General features: G+C 45.0%; 1 protein-coding gene across 1 annotated transcript in view; it reads left to right on the top strand.

Moving 5' to 3' along the window:
• The first annotated feature begins 6,497 nt into the window (after positions 1 to 6,497).
• LOC114582622 (uncharacterized) overlaps positions 6,498 to 18,887 on the top strand; it is a 35,556-nt gene continuing 23,166 nt past the window's right edge. Inside the window, exon 1 of the mRNA XM_077916917.1 lies at positions 6,498 to 7,038. Coding sequence (XP_077773043.1) covers positions 6,834 to 7,038 — 205 coding nt within the window. The 5' untranslated portion in view covers positions 6,498 to 6,833. The remainder of the gene's footprint in view (positions 7,039 to 18,887) is intronic.

Here is an 18,887-nt window from a genome sequence, read left to right as displayed (position 1 = left end):
CTCACAGCTGTCCATGGAGGCGCAGGACAATTCTGTGTCCAGGGCAGCTGTTTACCAGCTCCATCTGGTATGCAGGCTGAGACTCTACCTGCCTGCAGACTGTCTCACCAGAGTGCTACATGCTCTCGCTTGGACTACTGCAATGCACTCTATGTTGGGCTACCTTTGAAGGTGACCTGGAAACTACAACTAATCCAGAATGCGGCAGCTAGATGGGTGAATGGGAGCAGCCGCCGAGACCACATAACACCGGTCTTGAAAGACCTACACCGGCTCCCAGTACGTTTCTGAGCGCAATTCAAAGTGTTGGTGCTGACCTTTAAAGCCCTAAACAGCCTCGGTCCAGTATACCTGAAGGAGCGTTTCCACCCCCATCATTCTGCCTGGACACTGAGGTCCAGTGCCGAGGGCCTTCTGGCGGTTCCCTCGCTGCGAGAAGCCAAGTTACAGGGAACAAGGCAGAGGACCTTCTCGGTAGTGGCACCCGCCCTGTGGAATGCCCTCCCACCAGATGTCAAAGAAAACAACAACTACCAGACTTTTAGAAGACATCTGAAGGCAGCTCTGTTTAGGGAAGCTTTTAATGTTTAATAAACTATTGTATTTTAATATTCTGTTGGAAGCCGCCCAGAGTGGCTGGGGAAGCCCAGCCAGATGGGGGGGTATAAATAATATGTTGTTGTTGTTAAGTTGTTGTTGTTTACGTGAGCCACTTATTTTTTTCTCATTGAAAAAGAAACTCTGCTGAGCAAAGGCATGGAATGTCCTAAACTGCATCCATGAGGGGATATTCCCAGTTTGCCAGGAGGTACAAAAATGCAGTATGGGGGGGAATTTGGAGAGGCAATATGAAGGGAAGGGCAGAGAGCCACACCACTTCCAGCCTCACAGCAGGGTAGACTCATATTTTGAAAGTGCTCTCTCCCCTCTCCTGTCCTGCCAGGTTCTGCAGGAGTCAGGAGTGCTCTGATGGTGTTTCCTGCTTGGCAGGGGGTTGGACTCGATGGCCCTTGTGGTCTCTTCCAACTCTATGATTCTATGATTCTATGATTCTATGATTCTATGATTCTATGATTCTGCAGCCTCGGAAAACACTCCTGGTCTTCACCTCTGCCATGGGTGACAACTCCAAGAGGCTGAGGAAAATTTAACTAACTTCCAGCCAGTTGCTAATCTCCCTTTCCTGAGCAACATTGTGGAGCAGGTGGTTGCAGACCTGATCCAGGCACTCTTGGAGGAAACTGTTTTTCTAGATCCATTTCAGTCAGGGTTTAAGTCCGATTTTGGCACAGAAACTGCTTTGGTCGCCCTGTACGATGACCTCTGTCATGAGAGATAGGGGAAATGTGTGTCTGTTACTCAGGTGGCCTCAGTGGCGCAAAGTGCCTTCCATCAAGCTTCGGCTGATGTACCAGCTACGTGCTTAGTGGGACAGGGATAGCCTAACTACTGTTGCCTATGCTCTGGTAACTTCAAGGTTAGATTACTGCAATACATTACATGTAGGGTTGCCTCTGAAGATGGTTCAGAAACTTCAGCTAGAGCAGAATTCAGAGGCCTGGTTGCTCACCAGGGCAAGACAATTTGAGCATATTACACCGAACCTGGTTTGACGGCACTGGCTACCAATTAGTTTCTGGGCCCAATTCAAACTGTTGGTTTTGACCTATAAAGCCTCAAATTGCTCAGGACCAGGATCTCAAGCACCACCTCTTTTCATATGAAACTACATGGACCCTGAAATCATCTTTTGAGGCACTTCTTTGTGGCAACATCAGAACGGGCCTTTTCTGCAGCAGCTTCCTGTTTGAGGGATGCTCTCCCCAGAGAGGTTCACCTGGCGCCATCATAATACACATTTATGCGCCTGGCAAAAATGTTCCTCTTTAACCAGACATTTGGTTGATTGCAATCCAATGCCCTTCTAAAATATGTTGGGCGTGGGCAGTTATTAGGTTGTTTTTGGTTTTTTCCCTGATGTATTTTATGAGATGGCCACAAGGAGGTCCAGGGCAGAATAGTGATAGAGACCACCACCAGGGTGTGGGCCACCTGCAGGTCCACAGGAAGGTCCAGCAGGGAGTCATAGATCTCGCACTGCATCTGGCAGGTGCTCTTGTAGACGCAGTTCATTCACAGCCCCTGATTCCTACCAACTCGTGTGCGTTGTGACGTCAAGACCATCCCCCCATCTCGCTCTCTTTTTAAAATAATTTTTATTAATTTTCCTAATTATTACAAATCCTACCAAATTACTTTAATTTAATACAATTTCTTAAAATCAGGTTTCCTGCTCCTGTTGCAAACATATGTCAATCGTTTCCTCCCATATGTGCATCATTTCTTTTTTAGTGTCCAGTTGTCATCTGTCACTCTCCATTACATCATTCTTGCAGCTGACCACGTTTCCTCCTTACAAACAGCGTCTCTGTTGCATTTCACGTGTGTAACCTTTAAAGTACCTTGTTGTTTCAGACCTGGTGTGCTAGGAGAGTTAATAACTATCTTCCATTGTTCAGTTCTTTGCAGTGTTTATCTGGATGGTACAAGGTCACATTCCATTCCTTCCACTAGCGTACAAACTGCGACCATAAGTAACTCACAGAGTACATGTCCAGTCTCCGCCATTAAAATTCCGCTCTGGAGTTCTTCCTCGGCACACAAAATCTTTTCTCAAATTCAGCTTCTTGCCAGATCTATTCGGCAGCCGTTCATTCTTCTTGCTCTGTATTGTTCCATCACACTCCTTGTCTGGTCCAAAAATAATTTGAAATAAAGTCCATTCAACCTTGGCTGTCTCCTATCAGAGAAGGGAGGGTCAGAATTCACAGAAACCTGACAAAGATTGAGGAACCCAGCACAAATCATGCCAGAGACTGAGAAACGTCCATGCCAGGGACACACTCCCAGGACGCACCCGTTCTGCCCTTCAAGATAGCAGACATAGACTTGAGTGGCGCAGCGGGATGCAGTGAACTCCACAGACCCTAATGGGGAACATTCCCAGAATCTTTGCCTCATAAATCCTGGTTTTTCCCTGCCTGAACCTCCTCGCTCCCCGTTGAGGGTAGCAAGGGGTGACCACAATTGACTCGTGATGCAAGCCGGACCCCCTCCCCGCCCCCATCTCAATGACTGGTTGGTGCATATGGAAGATGTGGAGCCAAGTGACTTTTACAAGGGACATGGGCAAAATTGCTGCTATGCTAAAAGTGAGAGGTAGCTGCAAGCCAATTGACCCTTTAACATCAGCTTAAATCTGGAAATTTCCAGACATATGAAGAATCTGTGGTGGGTTAATGGCTTCCCTGGCAGTCCCAGAAAATTAAAGGCAATTGAGGTGTATGTTACTCCTTGAGGTTTACCATGAAAACCCCTCTCACTAATGAGAATACCCACAAGGCAGCAGAGAATTAAGGTCACAGTGTTCCGTCACCATTTTGCTAATTCTGCATCTTGTCCTCTAAAGAAGATAAAGGAAGATGATTATATATATTGTGTTCTCATGTTGTACTTTTATGTTCTGAACTGCCTGTGATCTGCTGATGAAGGGTGGTATACAAATAATAATAACAATAACAATTAACAAATAATAACAAAAGGAGAACTTCCCCATAGCTATTAGGATTTCCCACAAATCCCAATTACACTCAAGTTTCTGGAAGTACTTTCTGGGAACCTCACAGAAAGCCTCTTCTTGGATTGTCTGGGTGGAGCTACTGATGGGAAACAAAGTCTCCCAGGATGCTATATAAGCAGGCCTGGTGGCCCACATGCCATTCACACTGAATCCTAAAATGTGGGCCAAGATCTTCTTACCATTTGTGGGACTCCTTTGCGGGGCCAGCCTGCCACTGACTTCTTCCCAGGCTGATACAGGTGAGTTTGCTTCTCTTTCCTTCCTCTATGCAGCCTTCTCATGCATCTACCTGAAATCTGAGCATCTGGAACCACCCTTAGAAACAAAGCAATAACAACCCTTGGATTCTCTTACTCCAACTTTTCTGCTTATTTGCCAGCAGTAAATGGGATAGTCATTCCAAAGGGACAGATCCCATGGTTCCAAAACAAATACCCTTTTATTAAGATTTGTAAGTGCCTGTTAGAGGAGACTCTTGAGAGTCCCATGGACTGCAAGAAGATCAAACCTATCCATTCTTAAGGAAATCAGCCCTGAGTGCTCACTGGAAGGACAGATCGTCAAGCTGAGGCTCCAATACTTTGGCCACCTCATGAGAAGAGAAGACTCCCTGGAAAAGACACTGGTGTTGGGAAAGATGGAGGGCACAAGGAAAAGGGGACGACAGAAGACGAGATGGTTGGACAGTGTTCTCAAAGCTACCAGCATGAATTTGACCAAACTGCGGGAGGCAGTGGAAGATAGGAGTGCCTGGCATGCTCTGGTTCATGGGGTCACGAAGAGTCGGACACGACCAAACGACTAAACAACAAACGTGCCTGTTTCTGTGTGCTGAGGTCTCTGAGGACATTCTGTGTGCTGAGGACATTCTTCTGATGGGGCAAAAGAGGCAGGGCTCTCACAAACTATGTAGCTGAAATTATTTAGCTGAGATTCCTGCATTACAGGGGGAGGTTCTATCAGGGAAGTTCTATCTATACAGGGAGTGCAGCTATCATCAAGCCTTGACTGAAGAACGGTACACTCCTATCTGGGATGGTCTTCCTCTTCCACTGAACATGCAGCTTAGGGAGGGACGCACATGAAACAGGGGGACACCTGCCTAGCCAGCCAGGTCAGTCAGATCAGCCCTGGCGATCAATGGGGTGACAGATGTCTCAGTCAGATCACCCTCACATCCGTCTTGAGACGTCTCCTGGGGCTCCCAAGTTCAATCATGTATGAGACAATGTGTGCAGAACTAGGTATACACACGATGTAATATTGGGTGTGGGCTAGCACTATAAAATACGGGTTGCATTTCCATTTTGTTGCCAACCTTACATAGGAACTCTTACATAGGAAAATCAGATCTATTGGTATTCAAATCAGATCTTCAAACCCTTGTATAATTTGAGTGAGCAATATATTTATTGCAATAATCAAAACAGATTAAGGTACATTGGGGGGAAAACAACATCAAGTCAGGTGTAAATAAAATTTGCTCCCCCGAGATAACAGGGTCACATATCTCAAAATTAATAATTTCTGTCCAACTCAGGACCTTTATCTTAGCCCAACTGAATGTTTTTCCTTCAGCTTTTGTCAAGGGCAGATTTTTAAACATCCCCAGAAATGATAGACATTGTGGATGTTCTTTGAATGTGCCAGACACTGTAGAACATATCCTTTTCTACTGTCCATTTTACAACCTGCTACACAAATGCATGCTACCACCCCCCCTTTTTGGGTAGTCTAACATCACGGCACAATGAAAATATCCGATTCTATCTGTCTGACATTAACCCGGAATTAACTGCAAGGGGGGCTGAGGTTTTGTTCATAGTATCTCTTGGACTGCTAAAACCACTCCCGAATTTAGGAGGGGGGTGTTGCGGGCTCACGACCCCGCCCACACTCTTGCGGGGCTGGCGCCAGCCCCGCAGGACCAGGGGATCCTCTTTATTATGCATTACCTGCAGCGTCAGCCAATCGGCTGACGGCAGGGGCGGGCTGAACCAGGGGCACTTAAGGTCGGGGCAGCCCCGGGCTCGTCCCTTTTCCTCCTCGCAGCAGCTGCGGTTTCCCACTCACCCGCCCTTTAGGTTAGCATTCGGTCCTTGCTATGGGCTTCGGCTGGTCGCCGCAAGGGGCCTGGTAGGAGTTTTTCCATTTGGCTAATTGGCTGGAATTTTGAAGCCACTTGTTTTTTTCGCCTACCTCGTAGCAACGTCACAACTCCTTGGTCTTGGCGGTTAGGCATTGGCCGGGGTATTGTTATGCAAATGAGATCGGGGGGAGGAATGCCATCACCTCCCCCAATTCCTGAAGGGTAGTTCGTTAAAGGACTCCGAGGGGCGTCGCCTCATCCGAAACCTACGGAGGCTAGGGCCTAAAGCTCGCTCCCGAGCGGTAACCCCTCGGGGAGCGCCTAGGGATGTACATCTCGGGGGCTCCCCCTGCTGGTGTTTAACCCTTCCCGGTTAGACCGGATAGTCTGTTAGGGCCAATGCCTAAGCCAATACCGCTCTTACCTGTAATCAATAAAGTTGTGGCCATTTTCCGCCCATTAACCTAAATTCTGGTGTCCGGTGTCTTTATTTACTCCATATGTGGGAGGGGGCGGGAATAGACACGCAAATGGCACTATTTAGCGGGAATAAATTCCAATGAAGTTCCTCATCATTATATATTTTACATGGCTGTTTATTTGTATATATTTTAAATGTTTTAGGATGCCCTATATTTGTAATACCTAGAAAAGTTTTGATGAAGTAAGTAAGTAAGTAAGAATTACAGGGGGTTGGACTAGATGAGCATTGGGGTCCCTTCCAATTCTGGAATTCTATGATTCCATGAAAAGAGAATATGCATGGGAAAGAGGGTCAGAGAGAAGGAAAATCACAGGGGTGTAGAGAAGAACAGAAGGCAGACAAAAGCACGACTGGAAGGACTGAGATGAAAAGGAGAGGTTTTAACCTATGGCATTTATTCATTTGCTGATTTTTAAATCATTTCTAAGCTGCTTAAATCTTAAACAGTGCACTAAGCAACATAAAAACTGTAAGGCAATACCAGAAAAACCAGAAAAACGGTAATATAAAGTCATTAAAAAACCAGGAATTTCATCTGTCTGTCTGTCTGTCTGTCTGTCTATTTTGTTCCCTTAGGTGAAATATTGGTGTGCACTCTCTCTGGTTTTGTCCCTGAAGGCATGATGATTATGTGGCAGGCAGGAGGCCAATCAGGTAACACCTCCGGCATCATAAGTGCACGCATTGGTAGCACAGCATACTTCAGCGCTGAAGTACTACCCGTTTCACAGGTGAACACAAGAACTTTCGCAGATGAATTTCAGCTGAAGTTTGTCTGTCGAGCATCCCTACCTGGGTCCCAAACAAATGTCAATGAACCTGAAGGTAAAAACTCTCAACACAGTTGGGACATAGTTTTCCTTTGAAAAGCATGGTTTGGGAGTGGGATGATTGTTTCCAGATTGCTTAAAATCATCTCAGGGACTGACCATTTCAAGACTGCTTCCTCCTTAATTCAGAAATTTATTTCAACAACAACAATCTTTATTACCCAACGAGACCCAACAAAACATTACAAATCAATACACAGTTCATACAGCCTACCACCAGGTTAATCAAGCACTTTGTTTGGAATATAGGGCTCATTTGTTCTTGCAACCACCGATAAAAACTTTGCCACTGCCAACGTTCTAGCTTTTGTCCGGTCTTCCAGTAGGAACCTGACATAGTGAGCCTCTGATTTTCCCGGGAAAGGCACCAGCAAGGGTAATATCAGTTCAGCCCTGGCCTGCTCATACTTCGCACAATGCAACAAAATATGATTTATGGAATCGATGTCTTGAGCACACGAGCAAAGTCTGTCCTGGTAGGGAACTCCTCTCAACCTACCATCCAGCACTGCAGAAAGGAAGACATTTAGTCTGGCTTTGGTTGAAAAGCCTTCGATAGTTAGGTACTGTCAGGTTTTTGATGTAAGATGTTAACTCAAAGACATACCCATATTGAACTCCTGCTGCCAGCGGACTACAGACTGCGTGTGATCGAGATCGCAAGTCACTGTGTGCATTGTCCTATAATCTTTGCTTTAAAACCTTTTGGGCGCCTTCATAACCCAGGTAATACAGTTGGGGGGGAGACAGACCAATAGAGGTGGCTTTTTTAGCCATGGTTTTCTGCCATTTGCTGACAGATTCCTCATTGGTCAAATGTTGGTACAGACCCTTCCCTAGATTAAACACTGAAATCCTGAGCCAATGTTTTAGGGCAGCCCACCACGCTGTAGCTGAAATTGGGCATTCACCAGCTTCCAACAGAAGTACGGAGTTGGGGATGCAGTTAGGTACCTGCAGCAGAGATCGTATAAATTTTGCCTGAAAGCCATCTAGCTTTGGCAGGTCCCCATTATGCCAGACATTTGCTGCATACAGGAGTTGGGAAACAGGCTTTGCATTGAAAACCCTTAAGGCTGCTGGAACATATTTGACGCCCTTTGTGAAGAAGAATCTATGTATGGCTAGCTTTGTAATCTCCGCCTTTTGAAGGGAGGTTTGCCAATGGTGCTTCCAAGATCCTGTATGATGGAATGTGAGCCTTAGGTAACTGAAGTATTTTACCTGTTCAAGGTTATGGCCATCCAGCACCCATTTAGACTGGGAGAATCTTCTTTCGAAGACTAAAATTTTAGATTTTTCATAATTAATGGATAAACCATTTCCAGAACAGTAATCAGAAAATTTCCTCAACAGATAATTCAAACCCGGCCTGGAATGCGAGATGATGGCCAGCATACAACAACAAAGGGGTCCTTCTCATTCCTATTTTTGGAATGTGTCCATCTGGGTCCATTAAGTTCTCTTCTAGGGAAATTTATTTCTGCTTTCCATTATGGCCTGTTGAGATAAGACTTTCCCCACCAGTTGCCATGATATCAGTGCTAGTATTGACTAAAGGCACAACTTGAAACTGCAATCAGTCCGGTGGAGGTCTGAACAGTAATTCTCCTCCTATGTCTGCAGAAAGGTTTTCACCGTTCTTGAACAATACTAAATGCATGTTTTTATCAGAAAGTAACAATGGGAGAAGGAAAGGAAAGAATGTGTACCCTGCAAGGGCCAAGGTGTCTCCCACAATAATTTCCACCCTCATTAAAAACCATTCCCACCTCCAGACAAGGATCCTTCTAACCTTCATCTGCCTGTTAATGTTTACCCAGCATAGGGTGACCTAGATGAACAGATGGTGCCCTTCTATTGGAGGCAGATTTTTATATCCTTGCCCTGGTGGCCAAGTCCACACATTTAAGGAGCTCCGTACTTAGTTAGCTGCTCCAGGAGCAACTGTGCAGAGATGGTATCATTGGATATGGGAAGTTTTTAACTACTGTTGGTTTTCAAACCCAGCCTGTACACCAATACCGTCTCTGGGAAGGCTGGGGTGCTTTTTGTTCTGGGCGCTTTCTTTATATATGTTGGGGAAAGGAGCTGCGTAAATATTCCTGGAATCTCCACTATCCCACCGTGTCCTCATCCACCTCAAGGAAGCCCGAAGTATGTGCCACAGATCTTCCTACTCAGGTCCACACACACAAGAACTTCAGTTAAATCCCCTTTGCTCCTTAAAGCTTTCATTAAGGATTTACAGCCTCTATCTACAGATTTAAAATGTTTGTCAGAGAATCCAGCAGAAAATAATCAGCACTAAACGGTGTCATAAATGTTGTCCATCAATTATGTCTAAACTTAATAGCTGTTACCTCTCCCTTTCTCTCATACTTTCCCCACCCTAAAACATAAAAGACAAAGGGAACGGTCTCCATGACAACCTCTATCGCGCCAACCATAAAGAAAGCAGCCTTCAGCGAGCACAGACAATCCTCACCGGCATGGTCATAGGGCCCAAGGCAAGTGAAGTTTCTGTCCAGTGGGCGAAGAATGCCTTCCTTGAAGGTCACCATGTGAATCCCCGAGTCTTGAAGGGCAGCATCAAGGATTCCCTCTTGGCCCTCAGCCAGGTGGTAGTCCCCTACTCTGACTGGAACAACGGCACTTCATACTCCTGTACGTTTACCCGCACAGCAGGCATCGTGGGGCCAACCCAGAGGCCGGAGGAGAAATCCCAGGGTGAAAAGTGATGCAAACCCCATCCTCAGCATCACAACCTCTTCAGCCTATCCTAGATTCAATAATTTCCATGTATCCATGTTTGGCCTAAGGCTGAATAAAAGTGAGCAAACTCACAGATATCTCTTGATGTGATCACTTGATTGAGGTGGTGGGTGGGTTCTGGAAAGAAGTGGGGAATGGATTACTCTCCCTGCAAAATCATGTTGAAGTTTGATTATTGTAGAAGCAAAGTGTGTTTAGCACATAACCATGAAGTTCACTAGGGGGGATTTTGGCTAGTCACTGTCTCTTAGCCTATCCTTCCTCACCAGGGTTTAAACTCTCCCCAAGCACAGATTTTTGTGTCTCCCCCCCCCCCGAAGCAGAGCATTTCTTATAAAAAGAAAGGTGAATGGAGTGTCAACAATTCATTTTGCACAAATCCCAATTACACTCAAGTTTCTGGAAGGACTTTCTGAGAACCTCACAGAATAGCCTCTTCTTGGATTGTCTGGGTGGAGCTACTGATGGGAAACATATCTCACCAAAGTCTCCCAGGATGCTATATAAGCAGGCCTGGTGGCCCACATGCCATTCACACTGGATCCTAAAATGTGGGCCAAGATCTTCTTACCATTTGTCGGACTCCTTTGCGGGGCCAGCCTGCCACTGACTTCTTCTCAGGCTGCTCCAGGTGAGTTTGCTTCTCTTTCCTTCCTATTTGCAGCCTTCTCATGCATGTACCTGAAATCTGGGTATCTGGAACCACCCTTAGAAACAGAGCAATAACAACCCTTGAATTCTCTTACTCCAACTTTTCTGCTTATTTGCCAGCAGTAAACGGGATAGTCATTCCAAAGGGACGGATCCCATGGTTCCAAAACAAATACCCTTTTATTAAGATTTGTAAGTGCCTGATTCTGTGTGCTGAGACCCTTGTAGGTTTAGGGGACAGAAGAGACATTCTTCTGATAGGGGCAAAGAAGGCAGGGCTCTCACAAACTATGTAGCTGAAATTATTTAGCTGAGATTCCTGCATTACAGAGGGAGGTTCTATCAGGGAGGTTCTATCTATACAGGGAGCGCAGCTATCATCAAGCCTTGACCGAAGAACAGTACACTCCGTCTACCTGGGATAGTCTTCCTCTTCCACCGAGCGTGCAGCTTAGGGAGGGACGCACATGAAACAGGGGGACACCTGCCTAGCCAGCCAGGTCACTCAGATCACCCCTGGCGATCAATGGGGTGACAGATGTCTCAGTCAGATCACGCTCACATCCGTCTTGAGACGTCTCCTGGGGCTCCCAAGTTCAATCATGTATGAGACAATGTGTGCAGAACTAGGTATACACACGGTGGAATATTGGGTGTGGGCTAGCACTATAAAATACTGGTTGCATGACCTAGATGAACAGGTGGTGCAGTTCTGTTGGAGGCATATTTTCATATCCTTGCCCTGGTGGTCCAGTCCACACATTAAGGAGCTACGTAGCTAGCTGAGATTCCTGCTTTGCAGGGGGCTGGACTAGGTGACCCTTGGGCCCTTCCAACTCAATAATTCCATGATTCAAGGAAAAGAAAATATGCATGGGAAAGAGAGTCAGTGAGAAGGAGAATCACAGGGGTGTAGAGACGAACGGATGGCAGACAAAAGCAAGAAGTGAAGGACTGAGATGGAAAGGAGAAGTTTTAATCCAAGGCTTTTATTCATTCAATGATTTTAAAATCATTTCTAAGCTGCTTTATATTTAAAAATAACACACTTCAGGAGTGCAAAAAGACAATGTGCTGCTGCTGTAAAGCATGTATGAAAAATAAAGAAGGTAGGTAAACCCTTCAGAATAACCCTGTCAAGAATTCCTGTGTTCATCAGAATGTCATCATAGCCCTTTCTAGATACTCCTGCTTGTCCTTCCTTCCAAAACTACCATTTTCTAAATGCTGCCTGTCCATCAGGGATGTCTAACTCTAATAACTGTTGCCTCTCCTTTTGTCTCATACTAACCCCTACCGGAAACTTAAAAAGAAAAGGTGAATGGTCCCCATGCCAATTTCTATTGCACTGTGAAGAAACCAGCCTTCAGGAAGCACAGGCAATGCTCACCGGCTTGGTCACAGGGATCAATACAGGTGAAGTTTCTGTTCAGTGGATGAAGAAGAAGAAGAAGAAGAAGAAGATCCCACCCATCAGGCTGGGCTTCTTCAGCCATTCTGGGCAGCTCCCAACAGAATTAAAAGTACAACAAAACATCAAACATTAAAAATCTCCTTAAAAAAGGGATGCCTTCAAATGTCTTCTAAAAGTCAGATAGTTGCTTATTTCCTTGACATCTGATGGGAGGGCGTTCCACAGGGCGGGCGCCACTACTGAGAAGCCCCTCTGTCTAGTTCCCTCATTGAGGGTCAGCATGTGAACACTCAAGTATTGAAGGACAGCAGCCAGGTGATAGTTTCCTACTCTGACTGAATCAATGACACCATGAAGCTCACCCAGAGGCCTGAGGAGAAAATCCAGGGAGAAAAATGATGCACACCCCTTCCTCAACATCGCAAGCTCTCCAGCCTAAACTACATCTTTCTCTTCAGCCTATCCCAGATTCAATGATTTCCATGCTTCATCTACAGATAAATAAAATCGCAATACATTACAGGGGTTCTGTAATGATAATATAGAGAGGCGTAGTAGTGTGTATGCTAACTTCAGCTCTTTGGAGAAACGGTGGGATACAAATCAACACTAGATGAAGCATATCCTACTGTATCTATCCCATCCGGGGACAAATTTCTGGTGAACGGAGCATGGGCCACCTGTCACTTTTTAGATTAGCAAATGGAATGTCCTGTATTCTTCTGATTCTGCCATAGTATGATAGAAAGTTTATGCCATTCATATTAAAAGGGTAGTTGCAAAATGCCGCCATTGAACATGTTGATTTCTGTTCCTTCCTGGAGTGCAGTTCCCATGGGGATCTCTTAGCCACCTGCTACTTATTATTATAATGCTGCAAGGAACAGTGGAGAGTCATTATCAAATCTCAAAAAAGGAATTAACAGATTTGCTTTGGGGTGGGGTTGAGGAACAGCACTCAAATGGTAAAGGGCTAATCACTGGCCTCCTAGGATCATCGAAGCCCCTATAATTTGTTCCAACTGCACAAAGCTCCAAAGACTTGCCAGAGGATACTAGAAAATGATCAACCAGTAAACCTGAAAATTGATATAAATACCCCCCCCCCCAAGCAATGTACACCCGAGAGTAGGTGAAAAGGCGGGCAGGGCTCCGTCACTTTCCTTTCATACGTTTCCCCATTTATTCCACCTTACATCAGCTAACCTTGCTAGCACTTAAGGCATGCATTGGTGTCTCAGTCAAAGACATAGCTGCTGAATTTCTCTTAAGAGATGGGTTAGCAGAATTAGCCACCAACCTATGTAGACTGTTAAGTCTGGTACTTTCTGTTTCTGTACAGAGGAGATTCTCAATATAGAGGATGCTTTGCTGATTAGATGTTGTGGCTTCTGATAGCTCTACCTTTGTTGCTTCCTATGGGGTACAAAGTAGATACTCTGGAGTATCCCAGAAACGATCCCCACCCTGTTCCACATGAGTGGTTCCAGCCAGGAGCTCTCTTCATTGGTGGAATTGCTTCTCAGTTAGTTTACCATTCTCATGAAGTTTCATTCAGTGAACATCCTTCTCAGAACCAGCTTGATGTTCCAGAGTAAGAAATTGCTTCGTTTGCTCTGCATCTTTTGTAGCTGCTCAGATCACAGATATATTTTTAATGTAAATGACAGAATGTTAAGAGTGTGCGTGTGTGTGTGTGTGTGTGTGTGTGTCCGTCCATATGTGAGTATAGGTTTGACCTATCCCCCCCCCATAGAATATATTAGAAATTACCAATAATGTGATATGATAGCAGGAAACATACTCGTTATACAAAGGGATGAACAAATTCTACCTCTATATACAGAATGTTGACAAAATTCTACCAGCACATCCTTGCTTTGGCATTTGCTGTGAACAAAATCAATGAGAATCCGAAGTTCCTACCCAATGTCACACTTGGATTCCATATCTGTGATAGCTACTACGATGCAAGGATGACTTATCGTACCACTTTGGATGTACTCTTCAAAAAAAAAGATAAATTTGTTCCCAACTACCAGTGTGACAGACACAAAAAGCTCATGGCTACATTGGCGGACTTGGCTCTGATACCTCTAATCAGATTTTCCTACTCAGGGCCACACGCACAATGACTTCAGCTGAAGGCACTTTAACTCCTTAAAGTTACTGAGTATTTACCACCCCACCCTTGGTCTTCTGTAGAGATTTGAAATGTCAGAGAATCTAAGAGATAATAATCAGCACTCCTACCAAACTGCAAGCCTCCATGATTCTCTGGGGAGAAACTGTTATCTACTGAAGTTCTCACACTGGGCCAGCAGGGGGATACTGTAGATAGTTATGCAAATGAAGGATCGAAAAGTGACATTTAGTGATTGGATAGTTTTGTATGCAAATGAAGGATCGAAAAGTGACGTTCAGTGATTGGATAGTTTTAGAACGTTGCAACAGTTACAATTGTTCTGTAGCTCTATATAAGCAGGCTGACTGAGCTCCTCAGTTTAGTTCTGTTCCAGCTTACAAAATGAAGAGCTGCTTTGGGGAAATCGCTATGTCGTCTGCTATGTCAACCCACAACTTAACATAAACCATGACATTTAAACCATTGCAGGGATTGTAACCTGGATATAAAAGAGTGAGGAGTTAGAGTTATTGAGGAGGCTTACAGATGCATTTTTAAAGCAGTTTTTATACCACTACTGATGAATGTGAATGTTACAAGACAGGGGCTCCTCTACTCCTTGGGGAACATGTGTCATTGAGAGGAGCAATATTTCCTGACCAGAAAGCAGAATGCAGGTAGATTCTGGGAAAGCCTCATGTAGTTTCAGATAATATGATCAACGAGTTGGGATAAAGTTTGGGGACGTCTTGCTGCTGTGAAGCTGGTGTGAAAAATAAAGAAAGGAGGCACGTCCTTCGGAATAACCCTGCCATGCTGAATACATCAGTTGCTGAAAGCATGGTGCTGATATGGCCCAGGTGGAGTTCCCGCCAGCTCCTGCACTTTGAATTGGCCAATGAGAGGCCTGCTCAGGTGAGAGGGGATGCGTCGCTGCTGAAAGGCCATTGGCTGCCCACCTGTCAGGGCAGAACAGAGCCTGTTGAGTCTTCTACTGCACTGGTTTTAAGTACTGTATTTTTCGCTCCATAGGGCGCACCGGACCATAGGGCGCACCTAGTTTTTAGGGGGGGAACTTAAGAAAAAAATTCTTATTTCCCCCCCAGCCCCAAAGAGGAGTGTACAGGCTACGCGCAACCTCTCCCTGCCGGAGAGGTTGCGTGCGGTATGTCACAACCCAAGGCAGCCAGCAGGATGGATCCCGCTGGCTGTTTTGGCTTCCGCTTTAGCCCCACGCAACCTCTCCATGCCGGGAGAGGCTGTGCGGGGCTAAAGAAGCCATAGCCCCGTGCAGGCAGAGGTGCTGCGCACGGCTATCCCTGAAGCCTGGAGAGCGAGAGGGGTCGGTGCGCACCGACGCCTCTCGCTATCCAGGCTTCAGCGAAAGCAACTCAAAGCCTTTGGAGCACGGGCGGAGTGCTCCCTCTGCACTTCGGAGGCTTAGCGTTGCTATCGCTGAAGCCAAGGAGCCTGCATTCGCTCCATAGGATGCACACACATTTCCCCTCAATTTTTGGAGGGTAAAAAGTGCGTCCTATAGAGCGAAAAATACGGTAAGAAGACAGGCCCAAAAAAACAGTCTCCTTTCAAAATCCTTGAACGTTAAACAAGAAAGTGGTGGTGCCGGCTGCAGAGAGAGAACCAATTCCTTGCAAGTGCAGAACATACCTTACATAGCACTGGTAAAAGTGCCAGTTCCACATATAGGGATGTTGTACATGAATAAGGGGCTCAGACAAACATTAGCCAATCCGTGCTCCCTCATCACAAGGCAGCAGAGAATTAAGGTCGCAATGTTCCTTCTCCATTTTGCGAATTCTGCATCTTGTCCTCTAAAGAAGATAAGGGAAGAAGAATATATATTTTGTGTTCTCATGTTGTACTTTGATGTTCTGAACTGCCTGTAATCTGCTAATGAAAGGTGGTATACAAATTAAATAATAACAATAGGCGAACTTCCCCATAGCTATTAGGATTTCCCACAAATCCCAATTACACTCAAGTTTCTGGAAGGACTTTCTGAGAACCTCACAGAATAGCCTCTTCTTGGATTGTCTGGGTGGAGCTACTGATGAGAAACATATCTCACCAAAGTCTCCCAGGATGCTATATAAGCAGGCCTGGTGGCCCACATGCCATTCACACTGGATCCTAAAATGTGGGCCAAGATCTTCTTACCATTTGTGGGACTCCTTTGCGGGGCCAGCCTGCCACTGACTTCTTCCCAGGCTGCTCCAGGTGAGTTTGCTTCTCTTTCCTTCCTCTTTGCAGCCTTCTCATGCATGTACCTGAAATCTGGGTATCTGGAACCACCCTTAGAAACAGAGCAATAACAACCCTTGAATTCTCTTACTCCAACTTTTCTGCTTATTTGCCAGCAGTAAACGGGATAGTCATTCCAAAGGGACGGATCCCATGGTTCCAAAACAAATACCCTTTTATTAAGATTTGTAAGTGCCTGATTCTGTGTGCTGAGACCCTTGTAGGTTTAGGGGACAGAAGAGACATTCTTCTGATAGGGGCAAAGAAGGCAGGGCTCTCACAAACTATGTAGCTGAAATTATTTAGCTGAGATTCCTGCATTACAGAGGGAGGTTCTATCAGGGAAGTTCTATCTATACAGGGAGTGCAGCTATCATCAAGCCTTGATTGAAGAATGATACAGTCCTATCTGGGATGGTCTTCCTCTTCCACCGAGCGTGCAGCTTAGGGAGGGACACACATGAAACAGGGGGACACCTGCCTAGCCAGCCAGGTCACTCAGATCACCCCTGGCGATCAATGGGGTGACAGATGTCTCAGTCAGATCACGCTCACATCCGTCTTGAGACGTCTCCTGGGGCTCCCAAGTTCAATCATGTATGAGACAATGTGTGCAGAACTAGGTATACACACGGTGGAATATTGGGTGTGGGCTAGCACTATAAAATACTGGTTGCATTTTCATTTTGTTGCCAACCTTTGAGTCTACTCTCTGACCTACTTACGGACTCTGATAAATCCAGAAGTTCCAACTCTTCCATAGGAATACCAGATCTATTGGTATTCAAATCAGATCTTGAAACCCTTGTATAATTTGAGTGAGCAATATATTTATTGCAATAGTCAAACCAGATTAAGGTACAACATCAAGCCAGGTGTAAATAAAATTTGCTCCCCCGAGATAACAGGGTCACATAGCTCAAAAATAATAATTTCTGTCCAATTCAGGACCTTTCTCTTAGCCCGACTGAATGTTTTTCCTTCAGCTTTTGTCAAGGGCAGATTTTTAAACATCCCCAGAAATGATAGACATTGTGGATGTTCTTTGAATGTGCCAGACACTGTAGAACATATCCTTTTCTACTGTCCATTTTACAACCTGCTATGCAAACGCATGCTACTTCCCCTTTTTGGGCACAATGAAAATATCCGATTAACCCGGAATTAACTGCATGGGGGGGCTGAGGTTTTGTCAATAGTATCTCTTGGAGTGCTAAATAGCAGTATTTAGCAGGAAGAAATCCCAATCAAATTCCTCATCGTTATATATTTTACATGGCTGTTTATTTGTATATATTTTAAAGGTTTTAGGATGCCCTATATTTGTAATGTCTAGAAAGGTTTTGATGACGTAAGTAAGCAAGCATTACAGGGGTTGGACTAGATGAGCACTGGGGTCCCTTCCAGTTCTGGAATTCTATGATTCCAAAAAAAGAGAATATGCATGGGAAAGAGGGTCGGAGAGAAGGAAAATCACAGGGGTGTAGAGAAGAACAGATGGCGGACAAAAGCAAGACTAGAAGGACTGAGATGAAAAGCAGAGGTTTTAACCTACGGCATTTATTCATTTGCTGATTTTTAAATCATTTCTAAACTGCTTAAATCTTAAACAGTGCACTAAGCAATATAACAATCATAAAAACAGTAATATAAAGTCATTAAAAAACCAGGAATTACATCTCTCTGATTGTCTATCTTTTTTGTTCTGTTAGGTGCAATATTGGTGTGCACTCTCTCTGGCTATGTCCCCGAAGGCATGATGATTATGTGGCAGGCAGGTGGCCAATCAGGTAACACCTCCAGCATCATAAGTGCACGCACTGGTAGCACATCATGCGTCAGCCTTGCAGTACAAGAAGTTGGGCAGGCGTTGTTCAGCTGTCGAGTATCCCTTCCTGAGTCCCAAACAAAAGTCAATGAACCTGAAGGTAAAAACTCTCGACACAGTTGGGACTTAATTTTCCTTTGAAAAGCATGGTTTGGGAGCGGGTTGATTGTTTCCAGATTGCTTAAGATTCTCTCAGGGACTGACCATTTCAAGACTGCTTCCTCCTTCATTCAAAAATTTATTTCTGCTTTCCATTATGGCCTGTTGAGATAAGATTTTCCCACCAGTTGCCATGATATCAGTGCTAGTATTGACTAAAGACACAACTTGAAATTGCAATCAGTCTGGTGGAGAACAGTAATTCTCCTCTTATCTCTGCAGAAAGGTATTCGCCATTCATGAACAATACTAAATGCATGTTTTTATCAGAAGGTAACAATGGATGAAGGAAAGGAAAGAATGAGTATCCTGGAGGGGCCAAGGTGCCTCGCACAATAATTTCCACCCCAATTAAAAACCATTCCCACCTCCAGCCAAGGATCCTTCTAACCTTCATCTGCCTGTTAATGTTTACCCAGCATAGGGTGACCTAGATGAACAGATGGTGCCCTTCTATTGGAGGCAGATTTTTATATCCTTGCCCTGGTGGCCAAGTCCACACATTTAAGGAGCTCCGTACCTAGTTAGCTGCTCCAGGAGCAACTGTGCAGAGATGGTATCATTGGATATGGGAAGTTTTTAGCTATCCTTGGTTTTCAAACCCAGCTTATACACCAATACCTTCTCTGG

This window comes from Podarcis muralis, chromosome 13, assembly GCF_964188315.1.
Source record: "Podarcis muralis chromosome 13, rPodMur119.hap1.1, whole genome shotgun sequence".
Lineage (NCBI taxonomy): Eukaryota > Metazoa > Chordata > Lepidosauria > Squamata > Lacertidae > Podarcis > Podarcis muralis.
This window is presented reverse-complemented; position numbering and strand designations above follow the sequence as displayed.